Source organism: Mobula hypostoma, chromosome 10 (genome assembly GCF_963921235.1).
Source record: "Mobula hypostoma chromosome 10, sMobHyp1.1, whole genome shotgun sequence".
In the NCBI taxonomy this organism is placed as follows: domain Eukaryota; kingdom Metazoa; phylum Chordata; class Chondrichthyes; order Myliobatiformes; family Myliobatidae; genus Mobula; species Mobula hypostoma.
Window position 1 is genome coordinate 104,355,275 of NC_086106.1, and position 12,632 is coordinate 104,367,906.

General features: G+C 37.3%; 1 protein-coding gene across 2 annotated transcripts in view; it reads left to right on the forward strand.

Moving 5' to 3' along the window:
- Positions 1-10,631, forward strand: part of kdrl (kinase insert domain receptor like) — a 220,621-nt gene extending 209,990 nt beyond the window's left edge. For both annotated transcript variants that reach the window (XM_063060960.1, XM_063060961.1), the window contains exon 30: positions 3,675-10,631. In XM_063060960.1, coding sequence (XP_062917030.1) covers positions 3,675-3,888 — 214 coding nt within the window. In that variant the 3' untranslated portion in view covers positions 3,889-10,631. The remainder of the gene's footprint in view (positions 1-3,674) is intronic.
- Positions 10,632-12,632: the final 2,001 nt, after the last annotated feature.

Here is a 12,632-nt window from a genome sequence, read left to right on the forward strand (position 1 = left end):
AAAGGAGATTTACCAGGATGCTGCCTGGATTGGAGAGTATGGATTATGATCAGAGATTAAGGGAGCTAGGGCTTTACTCTTTGGAGATAAGGAGGATGAGAGGAGACATGATAGAGGTGTACAAGATATTAAAAGGAATAGATAGAGTGGATAGCCAGTGCCTCTTCCCCAGGGCACCACTGCTCAATACAAGAGGACATGGCTTTAAGGTAAGGGGTGGGAAATTCAAGGGGGATATTAGAGGAAGGTTTTTTAGTCAGAGAGCGGTTGGTGTGTAGAATGCACTGCCAGAGTCAGTGGTGTAGGCAGATACACTAGTGAAATTTAAGAGAATACTAGACAGGTATATGGAGGAATTTAAGGTGGGGGGGTTATATGGGAGGCAGGGTTTGAGGGTCAGCACAACATTGTGGGCTGAAGGGCCTGTACTGTGCTGTACTATTCTATGTTCTATCCCTGGTGGGGTGGCGGGAGGATGGAGTGAGGGCAGACGTGCACAAAATGGAAGAGATGCGGTTGAGGGCAACATTGATGGTGGAGGAAGGGAGGCCACTTTCTTTGAAGAAGGAGCACATCTCCTTCATTCTGGAATGAAAAGCCTCATCCTGAGAGCAGATGCAGTGGAAACAGAGAAACTGAGAGAAGGAGATAGTATTTTTAGATTGACTGACTGCAGACTTACAATTCTTTCTGATTCAAGATAGAACATAATAGCCTTTTCAAGCATTCACAGGCCACCTTCCTCAATTAGTACCAATTCACAAATAAATCCCATTCTACCTCAGTAACTTTACCATAATGCACACGAAGTTAATCTCAGAGGTTGATCTTGGCTGCAATAATCATCCTGTGGATTGCAAGCATATCATTAAAAGATTACATTTCAAAAATAACAGTTAAACTTTGGTTAGGAGCATAATTTAAGTGATAGGCAAATCTTGCCAGACAGCTACCCTTGGGATAAAGTATAATGGGACCACTGGCAGTGAATCTATAAGGCTCAAAAATCCTCTTATTGTGTGGTCAACTACCGCTAATACTATGCCTTTTATCTCACACTCCAGTCATCTGGACATTTTCCAAGAAGCACAGATATTTCCAAGTTTTGTCCCTGTATCTCCTGACAACTTTACTACCTGCAAATTAAAAACAGAGAATCAGTCAAAGCTAGTTGTCAAGAGTCAACAAAGCTTTCAATAAAGTTCGATTTCCCAAAGAAAGAAATTGTCATCTTTTCAATGAATGACTATTTGTTTGAAAATAGTCACTGTTTCTCTTCATTTCAACTTATTCCACAGTGTGGGTATTTTAATAGAGCTTTGTCAAAATGCTGGATGCCAGTGGTTCCAATGGCAATTTGAATGCAGACAGTTCATTAGTTATTTCTCAAGGTTTATAACAGAATGCCCCTCATTTAGCCCTGTCAATGGTATTGGCCAGGTTTGTGGATTCTGACACGTTAAAGCTGCTTCTGGTCGTTATCTACATGACAATTAACCACCTGACTACATGACTAGGCTTGTCCAAAAGCTGTGTGAGCAGCTGCTGTTCAGAGAGGACAACAAAGTTAACTATTTGTTTTACTGTTTAAGCAAGAAAGCAAGTTGGCACCCTTTAACCACTACATTTTCACTGTGCAGTTTGCTTCTATTGCAGATCAACTCGATTATCGTAATCTCTTGTCCAGAGGTTGACAATTGAAAGTCCCGGCAGGGCATTTAAGCACATTATGCAGACTAATGAGGATTTTCCTTAGGGAAGAGGATGGCTTTCTTCCTCTTTGTTTCTGAGATTTGCTGTCTGTATATTCATACAAGTAGGTTGACACAGTGGTGTAGGCAGGAGGGCAGCTGTCTCACAATGCTAGAGCTCTGAGTTCAATTCTGTACTGTGTATAATCTGTATGGAGTTTGCACATTCTCCCCAAGACTGCATAGGCTTTTTTCTGATGCTCTGGTATCCTTCCACATCCCAAAGATGTGTAGGTTGGTCGATTAATTGGCCACTATAATTTTCTCTTAGAGTGTAGTGAGTGGTAGCATCGGGGGAGTGGGTAGTTTATAAGAGGATGGGAAGAATATAAGATGGGAGCCACGTTAGAATTAGTGTAAATGGGTGATTCTGAGTTACCACTGACTCTGTCAGCCGAAGGGCAAGTTCTCGCAATGTAATTCTCTGTCTCTGAGGTACTCATTGCATCTCGTTCCATTCATAAATCTGATGATGGAGGGGAAGAACCTGTTTCTAAATTGTTCAGTGTGGGTCTGCTGACTCCTTTACCTTTTCCTCGATGTGAGTAACAAACAGAGGTCATGTTCTGAATGGAGAGGTTACTTGGTGTTGGGTGCTACCTTCTTGAGGCACTGTCTCGTGAAGTCCCCCTCGATAGAGGGGAGGGTTATCTCTGTGATTCAGCTGGCTAAGTCTACAACCCTCTTCAGTCTTTTGCAATCCTATGCATGGGAGCCTCGATACCAGGTTATGATACAACCAGTCAGAATGCTCTTCACCATACATATACAGAAATTTGCAAGAGTTCTCAGTGTCATACCAAATTTCATCAAGCTTCTAAAGTAGAACTTCTAACGTACTGTATTTCTGATTGGAACAACATGTTAGGCCCTAGGCAATTAAAGCTGCTTAACCCTCAGTAGGGACTGGTGCGTGTTCTCCCACTTCCCCTCACTGAATTCCACAATCAATTCCTTGGTCGTCCTGAGGTTGAGTGCAAGGTTGTTGTCATGGCATCTTTTGAAGTCTCTTCAAAGTCACTCTTTGATTTCCTTTTATTTCACTTCACGTCTTAAGTTTCTACTCTTTGTTTTGATGTTCCTGAGCTACACTTTATGATGAACGATATCAGACAGAATATTCTCAGGTGTTGCTTGGTCCATAAGACCATAAGACATAGGAACAGAATTAGGCCATCTGGGCCATCGAGTCTGCTCCGCCATTCAAGCATGGCTGATTCTTTTTTTTCTATCTCCTCCTCAACCCTGGTTCCCGGCATTCTTCCTATAACCTTTGATGCCATGTCCAATCAAGAACCTGAAACTTTGGATCAACTTTGGATCCTGCAATAAAACTCTGGTCAACTCTAGATCCTGCCATATGATCCACATAAGGGTGTTACAGTATATTGCACAGCCTATGCCAGGAATCTAGTTGCAGATCTCATGGTCAAGTTTAGATTTTTTAAACAACTATTTCATGTTTATGCAGAGTTTCCTGGTTACAATCTTATAATCACTATATTGAAAAAAAGCCATGGATTCAAAATAATTACTAGGCTCACTTGAAGATCATATCTGGTAGAGTAAATACTATAGTTAACTTATATACCACTATAGAGTTTTTTACTAACACAACGCTTGATCTGAACTGTATTGGATCGGTTGTGAAAATTGGCAAGCGCGCATGCGGTCGATTGATCAAGCAATGAAAAGAATTGCGCCTCCTATATGTGGGAGAGACTCTCTTTTGGACGTAGGCTTTTGAGTGCAATGTTTTCAGCTCAGTAAGCCGGTTTGTAGCTCCCGCACTATAGATTGCCCAGCAGGTACCATTACTGGCATGACTCAGTAAAAGCATTTAATCGATCTTGTTTCACACATTTGCAACATATTCAATCATAGCTAATTGCTTGTCTTCCATTTTCTTTTTTCTTCAAACAGAAAGAGAGCGGTCAGTAAAAGTAAGGAGTCTGTATTGTCTGAGGCAGATAACCATGTCAACCCATTCCAGCCGGATATGTGTAACACAGAGGATGAAGGCCTGGATTTTGCACTGGAAGATTCAGTTCTGTTACCAATGGACCAGACATTGGAATGTCACAGCCCACCACCTGATTACAACTCTGTCATTCGCTATACCACTCCACCAGTTTGAATAAACTGGCATTTATGACCCCAACCACATTGCAACTGCAGCCCCCAAGGACTGTACAACAGTACAATGTCCTGAAAAACTGTTAACTGAATTCATGTTTGGTTGGACAAACCTAGATTAAGCAATGGATTTAAAAACTATCACAACAACTAATGTTAAAATCACAGTATTCGATCACTACAATGAAGTGACTCGAACAAGCCCCAGACAAGATAGCCCACAGCCAACCCTACCATATGATTGCAGATGTAGTCAGTGAATCACATGCAATAGTGAAAGCATGTTCAATGATTTCAATGAGTCACAGGAATATCACTTAAAAATAGATTCTTCCTGCATGAAAATCAGGACAAGAAGCTAAAAAATGAGTTAGTCTCTACTCAGCAAAGGTTTTTACAGGTGCATGTTATGAACCCCACCTTCTGTTAGCATCTGGAAATTTTTTGTTGACGACTCAGCTTCCTTTTTCAAATGAGTTATTCTATACTTCCCAATTCCCGGCTGAATTTATTACCCAAACTATGTTAATGTCTTCTTGCAACCCAGGAGCTCTGCCAGGATGTGGCCTAATCCAGTACCATCTCATGGTTACTTACATCCTTAACAGTTGACCAAATTGGGCTACTATATCACATGAAAATACTAGCAGCTGTCAGTGAAGTAATGAACACTAGAAGAGGTATGCGAAATCAGTGGACTACAATGTTGCAATGATCAAAAGGTGCTTGAAAAACTGGTTGTGAGTTCAGATCTAAGTACCTACATCCCTCAACCAATTGAAAATGAACTCGCCCTCCAAATGAAGTATATCTCACTTCCAATGGGGAGACCTGGTTTCTTCTGTTTGATTTATGCCTCAACAAATAGTGCACAATAAATGTATTGTCAATAATAATAAAAAAAAGAGCTAGGTAACAGAGAAAGCCAAACTACAATAAAGGAAAAATATAGAGAAGGTCATTTAAGAGAAAATATGGAAGAAAAAAGGTCATTTAAAACAGATGAAAAAGAACATATTGCCAGCTACAGACTGTTAAATTAACCCAGCAGAATCTCAGCAAGAGACTGGGAAATGCAATTATATCAATCCAAGCATGATTAATTTCCATTTTGATCTATCTTGATAAATGTGACATATTTCACAATAAAGATCAATGCATAGCTGCAGCAAGTAATTAAAATTGGATTATTCCACATCCGTTTGTAAAATGTGAAATCTACAGTCATTTAACCTGTAGTTTCATGTCTAAAAGCTTCCAGAACAGCAAATTCATACACAAAATGGCATAAATATGAGTATGTGCAGTGTACAATGATATTATGGGTACATTCAAATGCACATCACTAATGGAATTCAAACAAACCAACAAACTTTATTTTCCGTCAGTTATACTTGCTCTTCATGAAAATTGAGCAAAGTTTCTTCCTTTGCACTGGATTATTAACCATGTATCATTTCCTTTCAACGCTTGTCCCTCCTCACCATCCCCACCGCCTGTGCAAAATGCAACATATCCTCAATAAGATTTGCTCTCATCTCTTGATTATGACCTGTGTAATATTTCCAGTTCTTCATTCCCTAATCCCAAACATGTTAATATAAATTGAGTTGTTCCCGCCATCATTTGGTGTGGGCGTATAGTGTTTAATCACGTTGAGCAAAGTACTTACGTTGTGTATTTGGAGAAAGCGCTGAGCTCTCAAAGTGAGAACAAGAGTGCCAAGTGCATCAGAGGCAAAAAAATTGTCCTTGAATTTAGCTCTCCTCAAAAGATCAAGGGATCTCTGGAGTGAGATCATTCCCTTCTTCCGTTTCTGCTCGCTCCGGGCATTAGGGAAGCAACTATAAAGTTTTCAAGATGGTTAAGCGTCAATTTGTTTTATACATTTCTAGTGACGCAGAAGAAAGCTATTGGCCTATTGGGTGTATGCCTGCTCCCAGAGGAGCATTCCTATCAGTCCCACACCTACTTGCCTTATTTCCCTGTAACCAAGCAAATTTTCTCTCCCTACAAGCTCATTAACTCTCCTTTGATTTTCATGCAGGAAACCACGAATCAATTTATAGTTACTATTTTAACCATTTTACCAAATATTAGATAAGTATGAAAACAAATAGGACCTGAATAATTATAAATTAATCTATTAATATATTTTTAAATTTTAAAATCCCTTTGCATAGAAATTCATCCCTGGTTAACCAGATACCATGTCTCAAATATGTCTCTGCCGCTGAAAGTCTCTCCTAATGGAAATGCTGCAGCCACTGAGCAGCACATTTTATACTATTAACTGTGGATGAATATTTAGGCATACGTATATATTGCAGTACTAAATATAAGTAAATTACAATATCAGGTTTTTTAGGTCTACATACTTTATTAAGTAGTAATTAATGGCTTGCAGTTAGAAAATCATTTGAACCTAGGGCAGCTAAGTAAGATTTTCAGGATATTTTATTGTGGGACTAGTTCAAAGGCGGTCTGTAATCCCATCGTTTTAAGTGATTTCAGGTAACGAATGGAGAGGAATTACAAAATAGGACAGTTAGTGAAGACATGTTCAGTTATTAACAGTAATGTCAGAATTTCTGTATTGGGCTGCTAATGCGCAAAAATCTTAAAGCTCTTGTCAATTTCACAGTGTAACAATGATATTTTTACTGTCAATTTTTTTACAAAATTCAACCAACATATTTAAGAAATAGTAACATGTGCAGGGATACATGAAACCTTGAGTACTTTAGAACAGAAGGAATTAATTCAATCAGCAATGATACAAGGGAGTATTTTACATTTTGAATTTTCTAAGAAATGTCAAAGAATTTGAATAGTGCCCTCACTTATGACAGGGTTATTATTGGACATTAACAATTAAATTATGGAACTCTACCTTTCTTCCCCTCAAACATCATTACTTATTTCTCCATCTTTAAATAGTTGTGATACTTAACATAGCAATAAAACTAACCTGAGTCTTAGTACAGATGCTAGTGGGAGTAAGAAACAGACAGCAACTTAATTTAAAATCATCTAACTTACCATTTCCAAAGTATTTTTAAATTTGACATGTTTTGTCTAATGGATTGATTTTTTTCCTTTCTTATGTTCCACCAGTATAAGTATTTATTTAAAAGCAATCTTACTAATTTAACTACACCTAACATTATTAATACAATTCTAATTGTCAATTTTACAATAACATCCAATGAAAATATCAAAAAAAACTGTAAAATTAGTTCTTAATACAGAAGCATATTCAATATTAATAAATAGATCATATATTCTAAAGCATTTTTAATCCCAAACTTATCAATCTGGCAGCTACAATTTTTAGATCTTTTCACTAAATTATGTACTCAGTCTAAACAGAACTTTTATAGCTGTAATAAATCTATGAGTCTTTAATATTGATATTAAGATATTGATATTGATATTGAGCAAGTGAGGTCTCAGGTAATCAATGGTTGCGGTATTCCTTTTTCTAAACCTTACACTGACACTTACTGTAGTAAATAACAGGTAACTATCCAAACCATTCCAAGTATATTAGGGATTCCCAGTAACTATGGATGACATTTTTTCTAAATTAAAAGGGAAAGAAAAGATGTTATAGCCTTAAAATCAGGGAAGATATGCTTACTGTGAATATACTGTTTCTTAAAGGAGCCCTGGAATTGGAAACTTTTCATTCAAGTTTGGAGAAAATACTAAAACAATATTATAATTCACCAGAGCTCCCAAGATGCTGGAAATCCCATAAATATCACATGACCAGTTAAAATAAGTCAGGTTCCAATAGGTCTACTGCAAATACCATAAATAAAATATACTCAGTATTGCTTAGTGATGTTATAAATTTAGACTGCTCTATATTTTGTGTAGAAAGGTAAATGGAACAAAAGAACAGAAGGAGACCATTCAGCCTCTTTTTGCCTATTCACTCATTTAAATAGCTGATATAGATCCACACTTCCACTCACTTTGCCTGATTTGGCTCTAAAAGACACCACAACCTTCCCCAAAAACAGACATATTCACTTTAACTCCCTCTCTTTTCTACTTTATGGAGATTTTGATCCATTTAAAGTAAATGGATTAATCATTGGTGGTGCTGTTGGGTGCTGCTGTTAAAACAGAAAACTATCGTCACACAGCATGCTGTTGAACTGTAACTTCCAAGAAATGGGAGTCAAAAGACTACTATGAAAAGAAGTTGTATGATAGATGTGACGTAATCAGATTGGGGATGTGGAATAGAGTGAGCTTGATGGGGCAAAGTGTGATCTATTTGGCTGCCAACCTTTTATTCTAAAAAAGCAGTGTTTTAAAAATCAATACGACAGTAAAACATGTCAGGGAGCAAGCTTCATGCAGTAGTTTGAAAGTGCAATAATGATGATGTTTGTTATCATAGGAGTGTTATTATCTGGAGTTATGATATCACCAGGACTGCTCAGTTTAGATCCTCATGACCATTTATTATTCCGTTCATTCAATTGTACTTACTAGTAGTTTGTAATTATGTACAACTAACTGAAAAGTTGTTTATTTTGCATAAAGTAACTAACAATGGGGTAACATTTGAGGAATTAGTAAGATTTAAGTGGTCAATATAGCTTCGAGGTATGATAAATGATATTTTTTGTCTTCTGTGCAATTTTAATTATTGTTATTTTAACCAGCAAAACACCACTAACAAGTTTGCAGATCATAAAATTGCTTGCTATATATGCCACCACCTTTGAGGTAAATTTCTTTGCTTGATATGCGTAAAGAGTTTTCATAGAATGGTGTTTTTACCTTTAATGTGAAGAAGGTAATGTTACAAGTCTAGTTAGCAAGCATGGAGATTTATGATGTTGAAGTCAATTATTTTCAGTGACCTGAAGCTCACACAGATAGAGAATGAAGGGTCTTGGTTAGAGTGAGGCAAATACATATGATATTCCCAGTTGTTTTCATGATGAATTCTGCACATCTGTACATGAGACAATTCCCTTCCCTAGCCCTCATTCACATTGTATATTCAAGCATATCACTGGGCACTAGAGTTTTCAAAACCAACAGAAAATGGAAGATAACTGCAAATTTCAATAATATTAGTTGTATTTCTAATTCCTATAAAATCCTAAAAGTGAATTCAACCATTTTATTCTTGTTTATTTCTCCAGCACTAATTTTGCTCTGTGTTGCTAATTCTCGTGGACAGCTCTTGACAGCTGTGGGTGAAATGCTTACTTTCATGTTCATTTTCTTGTCATTCACCCACTTCTAGCTGACAAGTAACAAACAAGTTTTGTAAAGTATGAAAAAAGAGACGGCAGGGACAAAACTAGAAAATTCCTGCTGAGTTATACACTAATGTTATATTATTGGGAGAGAACTTCATCTTCAGTGTCTGACTTTAAATGGGTACAAGTTGTCTGCCAAGGGAACATCTGGAGGGATATTCAGTTGATAGCCTGTTTTCTTGCTGCTGTTGGTAACCAAAGACAAAATATCTATCCCATTGTTTCCAATTGACTTAAGATTGTCTTATTACTAAGTTGCATCAAGCTGGATGTGGAAGTATTCTCCTCTAACCTCCAAGATGATAGTTAATAAATGTAGTTATCAGATTACTTGAGAGCATTTTAGCTTACCAAGAGTCAGCTGAGATATTTTGCAGGGAGGGTTTCACATTTAACTTATGATTTTCAAACCATAAGTCAGCCTCAGTATATTTGCAAATCTTGCTCACAAGACAGTTTAAATATGGCAAAACATTTAAACAGTCACTTGGTTTGTGGGAGTTTCCATTTGGCTGCTGTTAGAACTGAAAGAATAGAAATTAATGTTTGGTCGCTATTTCTATAATATCAGCTGTAATCCCCTCCATAATTCTCAGGAGTGGTAGGATGACAAAGGTTAATCTTTTAGTATTGACCAAAGGTGAATTTCAAACCCTTGAATTTCAATCACCATTTGAATCACCCTTGAATTGTACCTCATTTTAAAATGGAATGTGTTAGAAATGCCAGTCTGTTATTTAGTTTCATTTCTTGCAATCTAATGACTTTTTTTGAACTAACATTATATTTTCAAAGAAAACCAATGTTCTAATAATAAATGGGAATGTTTTGTGTAACAGATTTCAGGGGACGATTGTAGTCATCACGTAAAACTGCTCACTTTCTACATACTTTACTGACAGTTCAAAAAGGGAAGTGTAAGCCATCCATGTAGAATCACCTCCATTCTAATGCTTGATGTATACATTATTAATTCTCAAACACATAAATCAAAGTTCTTTTCTAAGCTTTGATTTATCTTTGCTTTTAAACTGAAATGTGATGCAGTGTAAAGGGTTTGCTGCTGAATCCTTTACAAATGCTTGCAGGACAGGCTAATCCTTTGTATTAAAGATTGATATCTATTCATGTCAAGGCAACTTCTTTCTCGAAGAACCACTTGTTTTAAAGTGCCATACTCCTCATTTTAGATTTATTTTCTTAAGAATCGGCAAAGAATTGTCATTTACTTGCGGGAGGTAAAAAAGAGGATTGTCATTGTATTATCTGTGTAAGATTGTATGCACTGGAGAACCTTTGTATTTCATATACTGTATAACCTAGGCTCTACTAGAGCCATTAACAAAACATATATAAGTTTACATATATTTATAGCATTTATTTGTTCAGTGTTTCTGCCTTTTAAATTCAGAATAAATATTGCTAAGTGACTTAGCAAGTAAATGTACTGAGCCAGTAAGCTGGGTGTCAGGTCTGGTGATTCAGGAATATGATACAAGGACTAAAAAATAGTCTTAAAAGGGACAATTCATGGCCAACACCAAAAAGATAATACATTTTACAAACAACTTTAAAAAGACCTCGAACTTGTGCAGTTTTATTCACAATGTCAGACATCTCCAAGCTTTGTACTTTTACACAGTTACAATGCACAAACACTTATCAAAATGGAAAACTCGGAGGGGCAGGCTACCATTTACTTGATTCCACTGATGTCAATTCTTTAATGGTATCTGGGAGTTTCAATTCTTTCCTCTGTAGTTGGTGAAATGCCTCTGGTGCCTTCTTCCTGATGCGAATATAGTACTCTGACCTGGGAAGGGACATCATTAGACATGTTCAGATCTTATAGTAGCAGTCCAAAAAACCAGGCGATCAAATGAAGTAGTAACCAGGACACACAACAATGATAAAAACAAGGCATAGTCTTTGAAGTATGACAGATGAAACAAGGCATATTCTTTGAAACATTAGGTAAGCACATTCAGTTTCATGCTACCAAGACACACTGAGGTTCACGCAAGAACTTGAGTGAAGTCCCAGAGTCCAATTTGCAATTGCACAACCATGCTCCAGAAGCATGTCAAAGGGAAAATATCCATGTAAGCCTTACTTAAGGACCTGATTTGTAGTTCGTAATGTCTGTATGCCATCACTTGCACATAAATTAAGACAAAATTCTTCAGGGGACCATATTTCCTCAATCACATCTACCAGCAGCTCATTTCATTTTAAATAATTCCCCCCTCGCACTAAACCTATGCTCTGCTGGGTTTTTTAAACCCTTTCCTGAGAAAATCTCTGTGTGCATGCACCATATGTCGCTCCTAATTTTATAGAGTTTCCATTGCTCCAAGGAATAAAGTCCTAACCTGCCCAACCTTTCCCTGGCAGCATTTTTATAAATTTTCATTTCAGTCTTTCCTGCTTAATAACATCTTTCATGATAACAGGGTAACCAGAGCTGTGTACAATACTCCAGGTGCAGCCTCAGAGACATCTTGTATAACTGCAACATAATGTACCAAATCCTAAGTTCTGAAGATGAAGACCACCGTGCCCCCCTCAGTCCCTCCAAACCATAGTCCCATCACCTTCATGTTGTCAGCCCTGGCAGATAGCCTTTAGGTAGGCTTAAGCAAACTGAGACAGAAACTGAAAATGCAGGAAACACTTAACTTGTCAGGCAGCATCTATGGAAAGAAAAAAACAAGATTGCCATTTCACATCGAAGTCCCTTTGCGATAATTATTACGTTTCTCTTTCCAGATATGCTGCCTGGTGTGAAAGAATTTCTGTTTTTGTTTCACATATCCAGCAGCAGCAGTCTTTGACCTTCAATTGCTAAAGCAACTTAATTTTGGTCGCCACACAACTCTTGCAACTAACTCTATCCCCCTCCCCTCTGGCTCAGGTCGAACAAAATAATTAGAAACCATAGCATCCTATTTAACCTTCAGTTGAGGTTTCTCCCATCACAAAGGTGGCCTGCATGAACTTCATCTTTATCATTCAAATATTTTCCTTCTCAGTTTTTTGCAACTCCATACATTCAGCTCATTCTGATCTCTGCACTCAATACCCTAGGCTGAAATCTCATTTCCAATCCCTGCTGCTCTCAGTGACCTTCTTAGGATTCTTCAAAACTTCCAAATTCCAGATTCTCAACTTCACATGGCAAGCATCCATTTGCATCAGAGTGTTGAATATAGCATGCTATGGAGCAATTTCTCTGTCCTGTCATGATCCCTTCTCAACCTTGTTGACAAAGCAAGGGAACAAACCAATCTTATGGATTTTCTACAGATGATTTCATTAATTGATCTTCAAGATAAATTTGTCTGTTTACAGATGGGATTAAAGAATGGGGAAAACATGGAGAGTTAAGGAGGGCATATTTAATATAAAATCATAACCAAAAATATGCAGAAATAAAAAAGGAAACCAGTTT